Below are 21,934 nucleotides of genomic sequence, written 5' to 3'. Positions count from 1 at the left end.
TATCATCTCTTACATGTGGCGGGCACATTTCAATTAGCACCTCTCTAGAGATCTACATGTGGAAAAGCCTACAGATTTTCTTTTTACTGACAGATCTATTAAACTAAACTAACTAAATGAAAATGTGTATTTATCACTTCTGTCGAGTTTGAGGCATCACCTCTGAAGTGTTTATGATTCCACATTCTGTTAGAGCTTGATCAGTTTTAACTCATGATGCATTTAGCCATGACAATAATGAACCGCAATAGATATGACAACTTTTATATTATTACAAAGAAAGAGATGACTGAATTGATGACCAGGTTACTGTCCAGCCATAGTTTGTTTTGCACAGTGGTTGGCTAGCTAAGAGGTGGCAGGCAGGCAGGCAGGCAGGGAATAGATTTTTTGCTGGTTGGCAATGTAATCCTAAGCCATTGAAAGCAGATAAAGCCAAGAGCAGGCGGAGGGTTGAACCAAAACCCAGCTGCAGCTAGCAAGCACTGACAAAGAGAGGAGATAGACAGCGGAGCAGCACCTGTTCCAGACAGATGTGTCATCGAATCGATCATCTCTCATACCAACATCACAGCTATTCACAGAGCTGACACCGCCAAATACAGCCTATTAGACCAAGTTGATAATGGCCACCAAAGGTCATCTCTCCAATCAGAGTCTTAATAACGCTATTCAGTGATGAAAACACAACCATTCTCTAAAGGCACTTTCATTATTTATATCATTTTTCTTTTTCTTGTGTTTCTTTTTTCATTTTTCTCTTTTTTACGATTTGAAGTGAGTAAATGCTTTCAAACCATTATCAGAAATCAATACATTGATTTGTGAATCTCCACTGTGAAAATCACACCATTATAGAACTTCACTACACAGTCGACTGGAAATAAACTGTAAATGATGCTAATCAACCTTCCTTTTGCAGTCACAAGTGAAACAAGTAAAACCACTGTATGCCATTAAGACAAAAAAACATTTGACAAGTTGCTACAAATGCTGTCAGAGACAATACAGAAACAAAAAAGCCATGACTGTAATTTACTATGTTTTCAATGCACTTTCACAAATCAGGAGAATTTCTATAATTACTTTTGATGGAAAGATTTCACAAAACATCACAGTAATTACAAAGGAAATCAGACAAAATCTGCAACGGCTCTGCTAGCTGGGTGCACAGCACAATCGGGTGTTATTCATACAATTAAGAATGAATTGGGTGTAAATGAATCCAATATACTGTGTTTGTCTTTGTCAACGCACAAGAATTCACCTACAACAAAAGTCTTTGGAGAAAGTGTGATAAAAGAGAAACAGACGACTACAATGTCTAGAGGCTCCGTGTGCGGCCCTCTGGCTGTGCGTGGTTGCCATCACTGAGACACTGAATACTGATGTGAACGACTATTAGCAAAGAAAATGTGTGCAAGGTGGAGCTATACATTTGAATTCACAATAAACAAATTATATTAACATTTCTTGAGAGAAAATACATAACAATTATTGCCCTTTGATATAAGTGGTTACTTTGCTGGTCCATCTTAAATAAACTGGTTAGGCAGGTTAGCAAGGCTGAGCAACATTAGCAAAAGACCCTCTCACACTCTCCTCAGATCAAAGCAAGCTTTTGATTGGTACACAACTTCTCCTTTAAGGTCTGCAAATTATTTACAACCGATTTCTAATTCAAAATGTCTAATTCAAATTCCTATCTCTAATTGACAACTCCAAAGAAACCATTCATACAATCATGATACCAATGTTGCAGGCCAAAGTTCTGTAGAGGAGCCAGAAGATACAGACCACACTAATATATGTCTGCTTCTGCTTGTGAATACTGCAGCATGGGTGGCAATAGACAGCAGCTATGGGCGGCTGGGTTATTGAGCCTGATGCTTGAAGGCCTGACGTGAGAGATGGCTGCAGCCTCAACGTTAGAATTACATGTTCAGCCCGCGGAGCAGCAGGGATATGACACGCCATTGATCCCCGTTTTAATTTTATGGTGGCTACCTCCAGATTTAAACGCTTTGGTAGGCCGGTAGCCTGACCCTTTTAATCAATCCCATATCATTTAGTATTTAACTAACATAAACGGCCAAATGATTTTTACTGAAATGCCCTCTGAAAGCATTAAACATAAAGTAGAGAAAGCAGTGATAAGCTATGTTGAGTCTGTATGATGTTGAAAAGTGATGCACAGTACACTAGATTCTTCGAGAATGATTTTTAGTTCTTTATGGAACAGACAGACTGTATTAGTGTAAGTGAAGCTAATGAACTACAGACTGAAAGAAGATGAGAAAGAGGGAAAAAGACACAATTTCTAGTCCTTGAGATCTCTTGCATAATTCCTCTTGAGTATCATCACTCTCCATATTCTTCTTCAGTGGTGTCTTGGCATGTTATGTTGAATATCAATCTTTGTCCTTGAGGGAAAACTAGCACAGCGTTTAGACATTAACAAATTGGTTTTCAACGAACAGCTTAGCCCTGCTGGTGCAGCCCAACAAAACACAATTGCTGGTTCTGAACAAGATTTTACACATGGCAGCCTCTCCTTGAGGAAAACCCTGAACAAAACCCTCTGTCTCTCTCTGTCTTTCTCCGATTCTTCTGCGCGTCTCTCTTACACACCCGTGAAAACAAATGAGACAACACAGCAAAAGGCAAAATATTTTTCAAGAAAAGTGTAAATCATATAACCCCATATGTTTCTGCTGAAAACAAAAGTATCTGTAAAATGGGGATGAAACCTGCATCATTACACAGGGCCATAGGCAAGTAAACAGGTTGCAAACATGAGGTGGCCAAGTGGACGGTCAGTCATTCACACACTGGCTCACAGACTGTGTGTTTGTCTATAATGTGTTTGTGTGTGTGTGTGTGTGTGTATGTGTGTGAGATAGGGAAAGAGTGAGGAAGAGAGAGAAGAGGAGAAGAGAGAGAGAGAGAGGGCTGGAGAGGGAGCAGAAGAACCTGGCTAATGTAATCCCATTATGGAGGTACAAGAGGGAGCAGTCACAGTGCTCAGCCCACACAATGGGCCGGTCTGCAGCCTGTAGCTATCCACTGGATGGATGGTTTCTGCCATGCAGATGGATCATCGTACAGCAGCGGCAGGCCTGCCCGCCTCAGGCCTGAGGTGGAACTCACTCACACAACCAGCCATTAGAATGGTAATAGGCAGTTGTTTCAAAATGAAATAGACTGTGTGGTTACAGTGCTTCCTACTTAGCAGACATGTGGGCTGTCATGTCCTAAATCTTGCATATTTTCACACATAGGTTTAATTGCATAAATTTGCCATAATATGTTTAACCAGGAAAAATCCATAAAATGTATTTGGTACAAGAATGAATGTTTCTTACAGCAATTAGTTTTGTTAAACCAAAATTAACAACCCTGACTGCAGATGCCTGCAGTCTAGTCAGTGCCGTCCAAAAGTTAATACCAAAATTTAAAGATGGCACAGCCCAACCAACCGCTCCAATCCACACACACACTCATGCCTGATAATACATTTAATTTCTTTTGGCTGGCATAGGCAAGGCCACAACTGTGTTTAAACACCAGCCTAGAGATTAAAAGAGTGCTGTACTGCTCAGGGAGACCAGCAAGGCACCTTTTTAAACTTATTTTTTGCTGTGTTCCATTTCATTATTGGAAAACACATCAGTTTTCCCCCCGGCTGCTCTGCGGTGTGAGGAGGATTCCTGGACACAGAAGAGGGGGACTGATAAAGATAGAATTGATTCCAGCCAGCAGCAGCGGCAGCCATAGTGAAAGGGTCTCAGTTTAGACCTGCAGCTAAATGTCTGGTTTTTCCTCTGTCTCTCTCTCACTGTCTCTCTCTCCCCCTCATCTAAAGGCAAGTTGTCACCGAGGCAACATCAATCTCCAGCCTCATGACTTCTTAAAGCCTGCCTTCTCCCCTGATGCCTTATCACTTCATCTGCAGGCAAGATTAAAGAGGTCACCTCCAAGTTTCCACAATCTAACTACCTAACAGGTATACTAAACTGCAGTCTTTCTTTTAAAGGATGATCTCAGATTTTTTCAAGTCAAGGAATAGTTTGACATTTTGAAAAACACACGTATTGCAGAGAGTTAAATGAGAATATTTATACCATTCTCATAAAGCGACAAGCAGCCGCCGGGTAGCCTAGGTTAGCATAAAGATAAATAACAGGGAAACAGCTACAATGGCCTATCAGGCCCTTTAAACTTATTAACTTATTATTAACAATGACTTCCTGGAGTTTGTTGGTTTCCTGGCAACCTCAATGTTCAAACACATGCATGGCATATGTAAGTTGAAAGAGTAATTTCTTCAGTCAAGAGATAGTGTAGTTTGTGTTGCGATTGTGTTTGAATATATAGATTCATTCTGGCAGTTACTAGGCTAACACTACTTTAAATTCAACATGGAACAGATAAGCGATGTACAACATTCAATAACTGATTTGTTGAAGATCAGTGCCAACAAAGACAAGAAATACCCAAACTACTTCTTTTTTTTTTTTGCCCAAAGACATCACCATATGATAAAGCAGGCATAGCACAAGCACTTACACTCCAGACTACCAGAAATTAGACCCATCTCCTGGAACAAGAATCAAGGCTCTCAGAAAAACTCCAGAGCAACAAACCATTACAACTGTTACTAAGTTTTGTATCTTTTAAATGTCTGCTTTGCACTTCAATAAGAAGATGTTCTTTAAAAAAAAAAAACACAGCCTTGGCTGGATATTCTGTTGTTCACAGTATTGTCTGAATATAAAGACACATTTTCATTTAAATATAATAACTAAAATAATCTTGTCTGATGTTTTATATAGCCATACACACACATACACACACAATAAGTGCTCGTGTATGTAAACATTATGTTGAAATTGTTGTGAAAATAATCTTAATATACAACAAAACCAGGATAAGAGCAGACAATAAGAGGGGACAATAAGGGAAAAAATCATATTGTTATGACTCCATCTATGCTCCAGTGAGCTCCTCGTTTCAATATAGATGAAGAAAGCTGGGCCCGGGGACAGCAGTGAGATATGCAGGCAGCCCACACATATCTGATGATGCACAGGCCTGCTTGCACATTCTAAAGAGAACACATTTCCTAGCTAGCCTTTATAATTGTATTTTTTTCCGTCCAAAAGGCCCTAGAGCTAAACTGGTATGCTCCATCTGAAGCGGTTGGTGTAGTAATGGGTCATAGTGATGCATTCATACTGGGACTGGCTTAATTGTATTATCAATCTCATCCAGACAGTGCCTTAGCCCCACAGCTCTGGACATGGTACGGTCAGACACTCTGCATTAGTACTGGGGAGTGAACCATGAGGAATTGCAATCTTCACTTTCATCTGTTTCTCAAGCTTAAAACAGTGGGTTGGATTGTTCGATGATGTTTTTATCAGAATTTGGGCGCTTCCATCCCTCAGTTTTCGCCCTCTCTCTCTATCCCTTTCCTTCTGCCTACCCGTCTGTCACTCTCCCCCTCTTTCTCTTTATCTTTTGCTTTTGGTGTGTCCTGTGTGTTGGTGGTCACAGAGTAAATACAAGTCTGTTTCAATTTCATGCTATCTTTTAACAAGTTAATTATGTTGAGCCCTACAAAGACTAAGGACGGACAGAGGAGGTGGCGGCAGTGGCAGAGGGACAACTGCCCAGGTCGGCTCTTTGTTGTTCTATCTTGTTTTGTGTCTATTCTCCAAGCACTCGCCCTCATCTCTTTTTTTCCTCTTCTCTATATTCTCTTGGTGTAACTCCCTCCTTCCTTTCCTCTCTTCCTCAGTAGTAATCTTTCCAGGGGCTCCAGTGGTGGAGGAGAGTTTGGAGATAAAAGCGTAGGGAGCTGAGGAGTCCTTGGCAAGCCTAAGGCAAGGAGAAGGTCAACAGGCCTGCTAAGAAGGGCTGTTATCATCTTGGTAACATGTTATCGGAGAGCCCGCAGTAGTGTTTATTTACAGTTATTGCTCCCTCTGGGTGCACACTTCAACGCCTGGGGCTGATTGCTCTGTAATGAGTTCAGGAACACAGGGAGCCGATGCAAGAAAAGAAGAGAAACAAGGGAGGCAAGAAATCACTGGCCAATAACCGATAGGTCAGCAAGAAAAAAAATCAGGGAACAACAGAAAACGGCAGTCGCTGAAAATGCAGGAGAGCCGGACAAGAAGAAAGTGTATTGTTCTGACCAAGACAGTTTTTCTTTCCACTGCCTATGTCTTGACATTCAAAAGCAAACAAATCACCCCAAATTGGACAGCAGTTTCTTAAATGAGGTAAAGCCCAGTTAATCCAGTACAGCAGTAAATGGCTCTTGACCTGCAGTCGGCTGTATCTATTCTAAGAAAGGAAAGCTGCTCAGACTTAAAACACTCGATTTCCATCTCTAATGTCCAGAATCCCTCTCATAATTGACTTTGCCACTGGTGCTTTTTCTGTATTTATTTGCTTGACCAGTTCAGTATTGTGTGTGCTAATCAGATTGGTTCATATTTAACAGGCTGACAGGTGAAGTGACACGAGTGAATCCAGGAGTCAGGAAATCAGGAGAGAGGATGTCTGTAAGTCCCAGGGTGGGTTTTTCAACAGTTGCACTGCAGAGGAAATCTCTCATTGTGGAGCAGCGTTTCAATCTAGGGAATTACCCTAAGTGCTGCTACTGTCAATGCAATGCCAGCTTTTCAGAAAAAAAAAAAAAATGAAAAAGCAGGAAAAGGCAGTACTGAATGCCATTCAAAAGGCTTGGCAGAAGATCAAGGAGTTTTTCAGCAATAATTTTGCCAAAACCATCGTGCAATTAAGAGAAATTAAGATACAGAGCAATAAATATACATATGACAAAGTCACAAAGTACAAATATAAATTCTTCTTTTTTTTTTCTAGAATATACCATAAAAGCAAATCCACCCTATGACAAGCTAATCCCTTTTTATACCATCGGATATGGGAGATTAAGAGACATAATTTGGTAATTCAATTTAGACATAATTCATCAGAGAAGAAGAGCGCAGGGAGCCTTCTTTGGATGAAGTTTCTCCATCCCAGCAGGAGCTTCCAGATGATGCCAAGTTCATGATGCAGAGATGATAACTGGAATGACTTCATTTAGAAAGAAAGGATCTAAGCATCTTTGCATTTTAACATCTTGGCATTACGTTGTGGTTAAAGTCATGATAAGAACAGAATGGGACAGTGTCCTCAAGAACCCAAGCATTGGGAGACAATCAAGCAATCAACAGTTATGCAATAGAGTGGAGTTGTTAAAGTCAAAATAGTTTTTTATTGTTAAAAATATCATAAATGTTTATTTTTTTCATTCTATTTTTCTTTGAAAGACATTAGTCAGTATGTACCCATGCTGAAGCACATCCTTAACTTATAATGCTTCACTGCACTATCCCAAAGTTGCTGAATTAATCCAATGTGAATCAACACCTATATCTTAATTCATATCACTAATTTGTATCCAATACATTTTTTAAGGTCCAGTGTGTAAGATTTAGTAGCATCTAGCGGTAAAGTTGCAGAATGCATCCAACTGAAACCGCTCACTTCAACCAAGCAAAACTACAGTCACACATTGCTGCTCTAATTGATTTCAGTCTATCCAACTGAGTCTGGTCTGCAGGTCCATCCAGGGTAACATACAGGCTCACAAAACTCAGATCAAACTGTCAAACTAGCGCTGATTAAATATGAATCAATTTTCAGAGACATATTTGCATGTGTCATTCAGGGCTACATCACACGTTTCGTCGCTCTCCTTGGTTTAAGGTCTACGAGGAATTAAAACCCTGTGGAAATCGAAAATTAACTCAGGTTCAAGACTAATTTGCATTTGCGAATTAGTCTTGCGATGCCGAGCTGGCATTGCCCCCAAGTGGCCAAAAGTAAAAAATAAATGCAGGTTTAACATAATGCTCTATGTAAATTGTAGCCAAGTTATCTCCAAATGTTTTTATCTACAAGTGCTTGTATGATTAGTGGTCTTGAAAACTTTTTTAATGCAATTGTAAATTGTTTGTACGAAAGATTCAATAGATTGTTGCCTACATGAGTGTTTCTTCACTATATTATTAGGTCTGTTGCAATAAGCGTAATAATGAAATGCAACTTTATTCGTCACCAGTTAACAGGGTCACAAAGCCAGGGAGCAGGAGAAGGGACAGTGTAGGTGAGCAGGTACTGCGATGAAACATTATTCCCTTACAATGTAATTTGCAAAAATAACAAAAATGGCCGTAATGCCACAAACCGCGCTGTTAACCGCAACAGCGCTATATGTTATAATCTCGTTCACAGTCTAATTATTTTATTTTACAACTGAATGATACAGCTTTTTAAAGTAAAATACAGTATATTATATATATAAAAAAATAGGCTAAACAATGGCTGAGAAACTCTAAAAGCCAGAATAGATACTCTTTTAGTCTGTCTAAAAATTAGAACATATTCCAACATGTTCACTATTAAGAGCTGTTTGAAATGTCCATGGAAAAAAATCCAGATAACAGCATTTGCCCCTGAGGAGTGAATTTCAATTCTGTTTACTTTGAGCAGTAGACCTATAAGATAGCTGCCTGGATTCAGACCAAAATGTATTCTATCAAAATTCTGCTCCTGTCAGTATTTCACCCTTCACTGTATAAGCATATTCTGTACATGAATTTGTGTTATCAAACAAACCCTGGCACATCAATGAAGCTCATCTCACTGAGAGGTTTTCTAAATAAATCAGCAGAATAAACACAGGCAGCTTGAAAAACATGAACTGGTAAAGCATTACAAATCCTCGCCATTTTCCCAACCCATACAGTCTTGCCTGGGATGAAAAATGAGACGTCTGCTCTGAAACTGTGTTTATGGCGTCAGGAATTGCTTGGAAATGAATTACTGGATGAATCACTGGAGCCCTGTGCGCGAGCAGCACTTGTGCAATGCAGAAATTTAGTTGCAGTAATTTTTTACTTACGACACACTTGTATCACGATGCTAAAGGCAGGCCCTGAGCCAAAGAATAGTGTTCCAAACTACATTTAGAACACAAAATAGCCTCAAGCTGGAATTTAAAAACAACAACAAAATTAAACCTTGTGTCAAACCACATTCTTCAGTGCGGATGAAGTAACAACAATGCCAATTTTTATGTTACAAACAGGCTATTTCTTATAATATCCAGTGTCTGAATATTCCTCCCCTCAACCTTTCCAAATCTCACAGCCACACTGTGTATACAGTTGATAATCAAATCCTTTCATTACTCAAAATTTACAAAACAGCTTGCTGCTGCTAGCATTTGGTGACATTTTGAGAAGATGAGGTGCTGGCTGCGCCTCCTATGTATAGCTCATATCAGAGCCATCAACAATTAACTTACAAAACACTGAGGTTGATTGTACTACTTCCTGGCAGAGGAGGCATCTCCGACCAGCGTGACTGAGCCAATGTGTTCACTCAGTGATTAGACGTGACCATATGCAACAGGCCCGAATGTCAGACAGGATTATCGCTCTGTTTCATTTGCTCAGCATTTCATGCAATCCTACTGATATCACTTCTCACCTCCCATGGAAAAACACTCTGTCAAGCCCCCATGAAGCCATGTGATAAAGGCAGATAGTTGTTGTCTGTAGTTATTATGTTTCTCAGGTTGAACACTTTGGAGTGTTTGTTCTGCTTAGACAAGACAGAGAAGAAATAACAAACATGCTGTTGAGAATAGTTGTACATCATTTTGTTACACCTGCACTAACTGATTTTTTGGCCACTGAGGAGCAGCAAAAAAAAAGCTGTTAACACAACACTTAGCTGAAGTTAATATGGCGAAGCAAACTGTTGCCATTTAAGACATCTGGGAGATATGGAGTAACATAGCATTCATTTGAAGTTGTGTGTGCCAACCTGTTGAGAAGTATAATATTGACTCTATTTTAGCTGTTTTGCTCTTCGCCAACAGCTGAGCCAGTCCCTAACGTTGCCTATCTGTTGCTGGTGATGAGCACGTAGCGTAAGGGGAGTTTTTGGAGCTTTTTTGTGGAAAAGAGCTGCCTGCAGCAGCCAAAAACAACACTGATGTGCGGTGAGAGTGAAGAGTAAAGACACAGGTTGGAAGATCCCAACAATGAACTTTAAGACACTGTAAGTACTCTTTAGAACTGAGGAGAACTACAGAGTTGAGAGATAATCCTAGAGGTCAAGCCCCCAGGAAGAGCAGCGAGTAATCACTGCAATGGCATCCATCACGCGATGCACAGGGGCCTCAAAAGCATTTTTGCCCATAAGCTTACATTGTGAAGCAGTTGTAAAACGATGGATACATTTTTTGGAGTGTCACAACCCCCACAAAATGACTTGTTTCACTATTAAAATTTGATCTGTTTAGTCCAGTAACATTTGGAAAGTCTAGAAGAACAGAACTGCCGCTGTAGATAAAAACAGCTCATTCTAAGGTAACAAAAACACAATGATTCTTATTTTCAGGTATTATAACACTAAATGAAAAACATACCTATGAATATTATTATCATATTCTGCCAATAGATCCCCTCATTGTTAAAACTGGACCTTTAATACAGCCATGGTAGAGGTTTATCACTACTAGTGACCCTTTACACGTAGTCATGACTATCCATTGGTAATATAAAAATATATTTGCTTTAAAAACACTGCATGTAAGATTTTGTGCTCGGAAACGCCCCTGTTGTGTGGCTTCCTTCAGGGTCAAGACAATATAACATAATCCCAAGTCACATGGCATGATATGGCACAAAAACGGACATAAAACTGACAAAATATGCCTGAAGAAAGGCAGAGACAGGACATGCAATAATAAAAAAAAACACAATAATAATAAAGAGTAATCTCCTATGGATACAAATGGCCAATAAATAGCATAAATCAAAAGCAATGGTCTTGCCAACAGTCCCTAGACAACTCAAATTTATCTCCATACTCTACTCCTGACTTAAAAGAAAGAGAGAGGAGAGAAAACTGCTAAAAGGGAAACTGGAGAGGCCATTTAGTGATTTGAGCAGTGAAGCTCCTCCGCTGCCAAGGACATGTAAGAGAGACGGAGAGACTGGGAGTGCCTCTCAATACATCAGATGTCAGGAGTGCTCCCTCCCACTCAGACGAATGGATCTTCTTCTGGAAAGCCCGTAAGAGTTAGAGCAATCTAAGGTTGGTGAGCTATACAAAAAAATACAGTAAAAGTCAAAAATCTAATAATCAAAAGGCCACATGACTACACAGAGCACAATACTGAGTAACATCTTTGTGTGTGGTGATATGGGCATCACACGATTTATGTTCATATTGAATAAACGAAAGAAAAAATGACATTGGAAAAAAAAACGTGTATTTCCATGCATGGGCTGCCTCTCCTTCTGGGTTGTTTCATCAGAGAGGGAGGTGAGGCGAGGCTGAGAGCTGTATACTGCGGCAAGCTCAGGCCTCTCCAAGCCACTCATTCTGAGCATCTAGCTTGATTGTAAAAACGTTTCCCTCTTCTTTAATCAATGGAAACTCAACTATCCTGATTCATGGGGCACTCTGGAGTATATAAATATCTTCTGACAAGCTTGACTGCGTTCTCCCCCCACCAGCTCCAGAACACGCAGCCCCCAGCCCCCCCCCACTGTTCATATTATTCTTTTCTTCAGTACTTCCTTATTTCTTTTTTCTCTTCCCGGCCATCTCTCCCTTGCTCTCTGTTTCTATCTCTCTGTAGTCGCTCTGTAAATGTTGCTTTAGCTATGACTCTAATCAGTCAATCTTTAGAAGGACTTTGCAACTGCAACATGACAATTTCGGGGAGAAGATAAAGCCGGGCAGATTAAATACACTGTTCAGTGTTGGAAGAAAGGAAAAAGAAAATTAAAGGAAAGAAGCAAAAAGGGAGAAACAATGAAACCTTCATCCTCAGTGAACAGTGGAAATATTTTCTTCAACATTTATCCTCATTACTTATCTCTTGGCAGTCTTTTCTTGTTTTGTTTGTTTATCTCTGCAATAGAGCAAATATTACTTCATCAATTATCATTAGTGAGGGGTGATTTGAAGTCTGCGGAGCAAATACATGAAGTTCTTCAGCTATTCCATAAGTTCTATAATGTCAGCGGTGGAAACCTTAATTTAGATATTATTTAAAGACTGAACACTGGCTTTGCTCTCCTTTAGACTTATCTCTGATGATCATCTGTCCAGCGGTGAGTGTTCACTCCTCTAACTTATATAGTGCGTCAGATATTGTACTGCATAATTAGCCACACTCACACTAACAATACTGAATAATCTCTCAACACAATCATCTCTAAACAGAAAACCTCACATTGTATGTCGTTATAAAATATAATGTGAAGTTGATATTAAGTGAAATAGAGGTTGAATGAAAACAGTGAAATCAGAGGTAAATGCAATGCACAACTATTTAAATTCCGTAAGACATCTAATGAAGTGTGTGAGAAGATTGCCATGTTCCTTCAGCAGTTATGCTGACATGAGTAAGTTAGATAAGACGTTCATCAACTGTACAATCGCAGCTTTTCCATGCTTATTTAAAGTCTTATTTTCTCAGCGTACCAAGCCGTGACAAGATACACAAGTCAGGTTAGCAACTCAGAGAAACAAATAAGTCCCAAAGTCTTAAAAGGCCTTGATTATTTGGGTCGTAACTAACAGAAACAGCGGTACACGCATGTCTGGTCTCCAGTCTGCCATATAAGTTGGATTTTATCGAGTGAATTGATTGTAAAGCCCGATGAGTCTATGAGTGGTGCTTATCAATGGACCCCATTACACACTTGTCACCCCTGGGGAATTTCTTTGACCATGCAAGTCATTGTCAGCAGACAGCAGTCTGACTAATCAATGAGTGCTTAATTACATCTGGTGCACGGTCCAAAGGTGCAGTAAAACAATATGCCCGCCCTGTCAGTGTCATCCTTTGTAGAGACAGATGGTACTTTAGTCAGCGACATTGTGAGGATGCACTCACAAAAGAATTTGGGACTTAGCTGAAAATGTCAACAGTTGGGGTATGTGACGAAACAAATGTGACAAGACAAGATAAGAATGTCATTTGGATTTCACTCTAAAAAACAATTAGGCTTCTCTTATCACTTTCATGAATCTCTGCGTCTTGACACAATACTCAACAATAGGCCAAAACTTAATGCTTACAGATTAACAGCATCTTCTATTCTCTTCTATGATTTTGCATTGTCCTAAGTAGCATAAAAAGATGATCTCAACAAGTAAAAATCTATTTGCATGTGGGGTTTAATGAAAATGTGCATATTGCTCTGTACACTGTCAACTGAAGCAATCAGTAAGGTTTGCAATGATGATGTCTTAAAAAAATAGTCATAATGTTGAAGTTCTGGTATACCAAACAGTAAATAGTCAGGGTCATCATTATACTGTATGTTATCTTTAGGCAGAAACAGGAAAAGGCCTCTAATGGTTTAGAATAATTCAGTGTCAGAAGACCTGTTGGCTGAGACACCTACTGTATGTAAATCTGTAGGCCATCACTGACTTGATCAGCATAGGGCTGACAACAAAGTGAATTAAGCCTCATCTAAATGTAAATGAGGCGTTATACCTTTGGCAAACAGCTTACATAACCAGTGTCTATTTTAATAAGCCAATTAGATTTTATTCTGTGCCATTCTAACGCAATAAAATAAAATCTGAGCTGTATGAAAATGTACATGGGAAACAGATAGCTGTCGATCAAAGGAAGCAAAAAGGGCACACAACATTGCTGAGTTATAGGTCTGCATACATTTTAAATTAAAATGTCTGCTTGAAGTAACGTGTTTTGGCCATTCAGTCTGGATTGAGAGGAGTTAAAGAGACCTAGGCTGTCGTGAAAGACCAATTCAATAGCTCCAAGAAATAAACATGGCTCTTCAACATTCAATACATGTGGCAGGAGCTAACACACTAGTCTCCAATTTCCTTCCTGTGATTGGTAACATAGATATCAGACTGAATTTATGAGGAACAGGAGCTCATTTTATAAGCCTTACTGGTACTTCAGGTATGCACACTGTCCTATGAAGTGTGAATAAGGGCTCTAAATCTACTATATAAACAATATGGTATGTGCCTGGTTAGATGAACCTCGAAATATTATAATGGTAAAATCTTCAACCTATGACAAGACTTAATATATATATAATAATAAGTAAACAGACTTTACAATTCAAGTGTGCGTTTTCTCTGGAACAGCAGACATCGGGTTCAAATCTTTAGCCAAGGACTGTCTTGAAAATTAGAAAGTACTCTGTTAAATTTGTGTGCAACACCAATGTTTAGAAATTATATGATGAAGTAGGTATCCAAATACAAACACTGTATATAACATTGAAGTCAGAAGTCTTTCACTTCATTAAAAAATAACAGTTTCACCGATGTCAAGCTTGTTTGCGTTCCAGGGTAGCTCAGCGATTGTATTTAAAGGAAATCAATAGTGAAAGATTTTTACCTCATAAATCCTCATTAATCACATAGAAATATACTTTTTATAAAGCTAGCCCAACATGCATAAAAGCAAGAGGGGTTATTAAGATCCCAATTTATTTTATAGTAAGAAGTTCAGCTTTTTATGTTGTTAAAAGGTCCACTGTGTAACATTTAGGAGGCTCTATTGTTAGAAATGGAATATAATATTCATATGTTTTCTATAGTGTATAATTATCATTATATGTGTCATTATACCCAGAAGGGACAAACGCACCACTGGTTCTAGAGAGAGGCGTTTTAATGCATTTCGCAGCCACTGTAGTTTCTCCTTCGCACTTGGAAGGGGAGGGGGAAGCGAGTTGCAACTTGTACAAAATTCACCGATCAGCCATAACATTATGACCACTGACAGGTGATCATACCATACTACACTAAAATGATAGTAGTCCAGTAGTTTGTACGCACTTCTCAATACTTTTTTTGCACTTCTAGACACTTTTAAAGGCCACAGAGGGTGTGCAGGTTTAAGAAAGAATAACTTCATTGAAGAGGTTTACAATAAATAGAAAACTATCAGAGGATGATAATTGCGTTGTACGAGTTCAACAGGCATACACACAGAGTATACTGTGAAAGAACTATTATAAACTAATATTAAGGCTCACTTTAAAGTAAGGCGAACAAAATCAGTGATGCTTAAATGAAACAGCAACAGGGCATTAATTTGACATTAGCTGGCAAACATCAATTCATCCCCCATTCTAACTTTAGTAATGCATTTACTGGAAAGAGATTAATATCAATTCCATAAATCATTCAGGAGATACATCCGGAGCCAGAGACACTGGTATGTTAGCTGATCTCAGTGTGGGAGCTCAGCGCCCATTAATCAATGTCTGAGCTCCTCTGGCCATGTCATCTGGGAAAAAAGGCAAATTTATAAAAAGGGCAATCATCACACTGATATCTCAGCACAATCCTCCTAATGTAATATGTTTAGATCTTTACACACAGTACTAAATCTCTGTACTCACCTTCACATGCCTCTTGTCCACTGTGTACAAAACTGTGGATTAGGTTCCCTATTATTTGTATCACTATATTTGCCCATACAAGATTAGTTTTCCTCTTATGAATGCACTTTGCAGCATGTCATCCCCCCTCTCTCTCCCTCTTGTTCTGTCTATCTTGAGCTGCCCTGCCAAATAAAGGCAACCCCCCCCAAAAAAAAAATCTATCTATATTTAAAAAGAAAAAAAAATGTATTTACTTGTGATCAGCTGACCTCTAACACTTTGAAAATCAAGTGTATCAGAGACAACATAATAGTAAAAATTTACTTTGGAGGACAACACTGACAATGACACCAAGGCCAGACATCAGAAAGTAAACAGGGTGAAGTTAAAGCTCATCTCAGTCTGCAGGAAAAAAAATGGGCTTGTCTGTGGAAATATGAAATCTGAGTGCCATCTGAACCTAATCTCCACACAGAAATTCAGTCCCAGAGCGACCCACTGATTCCCTGATTTACTCTGCCTACTTGTGTGCTTGAGCGCATGCCTGTGTGTGGGTCTAACCAACTGACCTTGTCAGTGGTGAGAAAGTACTTTATTTTCATTGTCGTGTCATTCAGCTGTCAGAAAAAGGCAGCAAACAAAGGCCATTAACAAACAACATTAACTTACTGTATGTCTTACTCCCAAAAAGAGTTGGTGAAGGTAACAGGGCGATCACCTTTTCAAGTATACTTAATATATTCATCTTTTTAGCCATGCTGGCGGTGTAGGGATGGCAAGGTTTGTTGGTCAGCGTCCACGTAATAACAACAAAAAGTCAATATGGATATTACTGTAATAGAGTATATACTGCATAATGCACAGACAGAGTATATTGGTATATATTGATATATCGAAAATGAGCAAATGAACACCATTCCTGTAGCCTGTACATGTCCAGATACAGACACATGCATTTATGTACACACACAGTATATACAATAAGTATACACATGAACAGCAAAATGATTCAAAAATATTGTTTTTGTTTTTCGGATCGGATTATGCCGTAACACAGGGAGAATATAGATAGAAAGTGGCTGCAAGAACATCTCAAAAAGCATCTGTTTTTACAACCCTGTGCTGGCTTCTAGTTATATAGTAATAAAGATCTTAAAATCCTAGGACTTGACTATAAATCTTCATGTGATCTTGGTCTTGGTCATGGTCTTCATAAAGCTCTCAGATCCCCCAATTCACAGTTGCTATACCCAAAACCTGACTGTAAATACAATTATTATTATTATTTTTATTATTATTATTATTATTGGTAGTATTAGTAGTGTTATTTGGGGCTTATATCTTGATGAAAATGGGAAAAATAAGAAGCCTGGTATAAGAAAACTGTATGTAGATCCAACTGATTTCTTGTTTATTCTCAGACTTTATAAATACATCACATCTAATGAACAGAGACTGTGGACTGGAACATAGCCTGATAAGGCTGGAGAAATAAGATGGTGCTAATCCATATAAAAATTTGAAATTCAAAAAAAGGACCTTGATGTCAGTTCTGGTTTGAATAGTCAGCCAATGTAATGAGGCTCGAATTTGTATACTGCGGTCAAATGTATTTGATCTACCTGTAATGAGATTTCTAGCTGAGGTATTTTGAACAAAGTGGAGGTGTTTGGTGGAAACTTCAGGCTGGAGTAGGTGGCATTAAAATGTTTTATTTTTGTTGAAGCAAAGCAGTATGACAGAGTTTCTGTATCAGGTACTGAGACAATGGGATGGATTCTAGTTGTGAGTGAAGTTTTTGTAAAATGAGATAAGAAAACAGATGCTGCAAATTTGTATCGCAATCAAAATAAAGGGTCAGGTGTGAAAATAACTGTGACTGTGGGAACAGTTAGGGTCGTATTTGCTTGGGAAGAGACATGGAACTGCTCTTTTTATGTTTGCAATTGGGTATGTTCCACATATTTTACTGATGCAGCATTCCTAAAGTTTATTACTCACCACTCTCAAAGCAAGCATCAAAAACCAGATGTCCTTTTCGCGGAGCTCCTGAGTAACCTGGTGGGCTCACCATCAGTTTGTTCACATTCCCCACCAAGGCATCCTCTCCTCCGGTTTCACTGCCTGAAGAACAAGTGCAATAATATGAGTCTCATTTCATTCAAAGGGGTTGTGTAAAATGTGCCAAATAAGTTTTTTCTAACTTAACTTTAAAGGATGTAAGCCCTTAGCCTGTAGCTAATCCATAAGTATCTCATAACACAGAACTAGATTGTTGACCTTAAAGTAAGAACGTTATGCAACCACTAAATTATGTGTAAAAAAAATTTAAAAAGGGGGTTCATATTATTTCAAGGTTAAATGTTGCGTCTTAGAAATACTGATGTATACATATAACTTTTCTGTGTGGAGTTTTGTAAATGTTAATCTATAAATAAACAGTGATCTGCAGGGTAAAATGGAGTAACACAAATAAATAACAAAGAAGTTTGAAAGGAATCTTTATTTTTTGTTAGCACTACAAATGACATTTGCACTTAAGCATGTGGACATTGAATTTACACAGCGCTGCTTTAATGTGGGGTTTTCTTCACTGTTTTTGCATAAATAACTTTTGTTAGTAATTTTCTTTTTGTATTAGTAACAGTTACCGGGGCGGCAGTAGCTCAGTCTGTAGGGGACTTGGCTTGGGAACGGGAAGGGCCTCGCCGGTTCAAGTCGCCACAGACTACAAACATATGGAGTGTGACTGGTAGCTGGAGAAGCCGGTCCCACGTCTTCACCTCCTGTGCAATGCCGAGGTGCCCTTGAGCAAAGGCAAACTACCCCGAAAGCTGCTCTCGAGGCGCTGGTAATCGCAGGCAGCCCCAATCCTCACCATTCTCTCTCTTTGCATGTCCACATGTGCGATAAGTGTGGTGCATTTCAGCCTCTGTGTGTGTATAAAAAACAGATCTATAAAGTATATCTTCTTCTTCTTTATTAGTTAAACACTTTTTTTGAACAGGCCAGTATATTTCAACACAGACTTGGCCTTGAAGTGCTGGATGGTTATCTACTTAATGAGTTGATATTCATTCTGACTGTGTTGTTAGGTGTGTAAGTTTACATTTGTATGCATTTGTGAAATTGTTATTTCTAAAACATACAAATGATAAATACTTTAATTTAAAAAAAGTAAATAAATCCTCTGCAGCAACAGAAAAGATCACAAACTAGTGTTAAACTTTGTATTTAAAGATCTGTTTGTTAATTGACACATTCACATTAGAGGCAGAAGCACAGTAGTGTTTGGATTATTGTGAATACTGGAAAAAAAAACATTTTAATATAGTTAAACTGTCCATAAATCTTCCCAAGCAACAGAAAATATCACAAAGTTAGATTTGTTTCTGGTATTAATCTTTGTATTTAAAGACCTGTACATTATTTTTAAGCACAAATCTGCGTTATGTATTTATGAATGCAGCGCTACTGTTGGAATTTAATATCGGATTGTGGCTTTAATGTAGAGTAAGAGACAAAGCCCAAGTAGTTGAGGTACCGACAGATAGCAGTTCACTGGAGCAGCTGTCCCTCACTAATGCAGGTAACACAGCTAGCTAGCAGACACTCAGCAATACACCTGTACAGCTGCTGAACAGGTTAACGTTAACATGCCAGCAGGTTTTGTCCTTCCGTTAGTTAGTACAGTTAGTTAAATGGCTGGCTAACGTCGGTAGCAGTGAAGCTAGCTCATAACAAGCTAGTGACATGACCATTGTTTACATCCCTGCACCTGCTAGCTAGAAGGTTAGCACACTTTACGTTAGCGTCGGTATAAAGACGCGCGGCAAGCCCGAAACATGCAGCTAATTATCGGTCAGACAACTGGGCATTATCCGCTTCCCTGCGCTTGTATAGCAACGAAGGGGAAGCCCGGTAAGGCTCGTTATTTACACACCAGTCTCGACGTCTCTAACAGTGCTCTCCTCCATCTTCCTTTCCATTCTGTCACACAGCAGCGGACGCTCTGTGTGTTGCCACGGTAACGGAGCAGGAGGACGCGGGAGAGGCGCCGTCATCTCCATCCGTACACCGCTGCACACAGGCAGTGCGTGTAGGTAAGATGAGCCAGGTTCAGTGGTTGGATCGTTACGCACAAACATACCAGAGTGACAACAGACGCAAACTGCAAAAAACAACACAAAACAAAACAGCAAAGTCCACTCAGAAGTGCTGATCAACGTCATTTCATGTACTGCTAATTTCTAGTCTCAAGCGGTCAGTGTGGCTCAGGAAAACACGTGTCCTAAACATATAGCTCTGACCCGTTCCCTGTCTGAGCATCAAAATTAATTCCCAAAATGTACTGAATTAATTGTAAATATTGTTATTATAATCAGGGGAGAACTTCATATGCCAGTGTGCGACATAGTATACATCTGACATTTGCATTCTACAGGTGAAACTAAACTATAATATTACACTACTTGTAAACTGTAATCAGTACATTGTACACACCTCAGTCTTATTGCAGCCATACCTGCATTTTTAATGTTTTTTTCAGAGACAAAAGCCAATCATTGCAGGCAGAAGCCAGGGATTCTGAATTATCCTGTAGATTGATTAAAGCTGGAGGTTTTCTAGACAATTGGAGCATAGATGTCATCAAGGCCAATCAAGCCTGGCCCTATTCCTTTCCCATTACAAAGGCTGCACCTGATTAAGTACATCAAATGAGCAGTCGCACAAACTCCTGGAGCAAGAGGCATGCAGGCTGCTGCTAATTTTCAGGTTATAAGCTTTGTGTAACAGGACCAAATGAATAAGACCAGGGAGAGGGCAATAATTTTTCTCTCTGTGTGTGATCTGTATTTGATGGCAAGCATCAACAGGCTGCTGAGTAGATAGGTTGGACTGATTACTTCTCAGATGACAGGAAGAGAATACAGAGCTGCTGTGTAATATTTCGTTAAAATTGAAAATTGAATAGCTGTCCTCCATGCTATGTCATTTCTTTAACACTATGCCAATTAAAGAGCTCTATGGTGGTACAATCATTCATTTTCAAGAGGGAGATTGAAATTGAATTATGGTGCATGAGAAGAATGAATTAGATACGCTACATGTTTCCTTGTTTCTCAGCTCTTATCAAATGGAGAGACTGCATAGGAGTAGTTAAATTTACCACAAGATTGCCACATGGCTTGCCTCTGCTGGAGTTGGAGCACTTTAGATACTGTTTGTAACCTGATCTATTGGCTGGAACTCATTCTTGGCTGCTGGCTTATGAAAGAAATTGAGTAAGATCAACGATTCTGATATTATTGCACTGATAACTAGTAATACATAACAGAAATTAAATATAATATTCACAGGTATGTTTTCATTGGTGTAAATCACCTGAAAATAACAATTGTTGTGTTTTTGTTTTGTAGAATGTCAAATGTCAGACTCTAACTTCATAACTCCAGAGTCTGTGGTGCCTTAATGAGGATAAAATGTACAGGAGTTTATTACAGCAAAGCTCTGAATTGCATGAAGTCTTTTTTTTTTTTCTTGATGGCTTTTCTTTTCTTTTAAAGCTCCATATTCTATGTTGATGTGTCCTCCATTAAAACATGTCTGAAGGAGGAGAAAAAATAGCAACACTTTCAACAATGCCCTCTCTTCTTTCCACCCAAGTACCACTCTACATGCATGCAGTGCGATTCTTGTCATGATGTTTGCAAACTGCAGCAATGATTTAATGAACACATCCATCACTGGAAAACTGAATAACATGAAAGAGGAGTACAGTCCACACTGTGTTCTCTCAAATATTAATTATCTCTCAGGAGAGTATATTTCCACATGCTTATCAAAACAGATTTGACCTCTAATGATTTCTGAACATATGAATGTGCTTCACGTGTAGATATTCCTGTCATAGATTAATACAGGGTCTACAGTAACATTAAGAAATCGTGGCTATTTTAAGCGTGGGTGGCTAGTGACTGTAGGACTCACCGCACCATCACAATCCCATGCAGAGCATATCAGAAACCCCTTGGGGAAACAGAAGCTTTGGCACAGCAAAGGTATTTTTAAGCCTTGCTTTTCATTCTCTTAGAGAGATACTTTTTCTTCTAAACTGTAAAATGATCAAATAAGTCAGTGCTTGTAGCTCAGTAGCATAACTGAAAGAGGGGAAAAAAGAAGACACAAAGAATTTCTTGTTTATGTTTCCAGCCTGAAGCTTGATGTGTTTCTGTGTGTGTGCTGAGGGAGCAAATCTATGTTTTTGTATTTGTATTCCAGCAAGTACAGGGAAACCCTTTTTACTCTGGTCAGTTAAGGCCTTCCACACATAGTCCATCATCAATGAAGGAGGAAGTCATGCAAAAATCAAAACAGAAGTGGCAGCGAGTTGGCGCCGGGTGGTTGCGAGAGGCAGGGTGGGGTGTTTAAGG

General features: G+C 39.1%; 1 protein-coding gene across 1 annotated transcript in view; it reads right to left on the bottom strand.

The window, feature by feature from the left end:
- Window positions 1–19,574, bottom strand: part of agbl4 (ATP/GTP binding protein-like 4) — a 146,668-nt gene extending 127,094 nt beyond the window's left edge. Inside the window, exons 1-2 of the mRNA XM_035653649.1 lie at window positions 19,444–19,574; window positions 17,502–17,624 (exon numbers count right to left, since the gene is read on the bottom strand). Of these exons, the coding sequence (XP_035509542.1) occupies window positions 17,502–17,624; window positions 19,444–19,570 (250 nt within the window). The 5' untranslated portion in view covers window positions 19,571–19,574. The remainder of the gene's footprint in view (window positions 1–17,501; window positions 17,625–19,443) is intronic.
- Window positions 19,575–21,934: the final 2,360 nt, after the last annotated feature.

Source organism: Morone saxatilis, unplaced genomic scaffold (genome assembly GCF_004916995.1).
Source record: "Morone saxatilis isolate NCDOM2014 unplaced genomic scaffold, NCSU_SB_2.0 Contig12, whole genome shotgun sequence".
NCBI lineage: Eukaryota > Metazoa > Chordata > Actinopteri > Moronidae > Morone > Morone saxatilis.
This window is presented reverse-complemented; position numbering and strand designations above follow the sequence as displayed.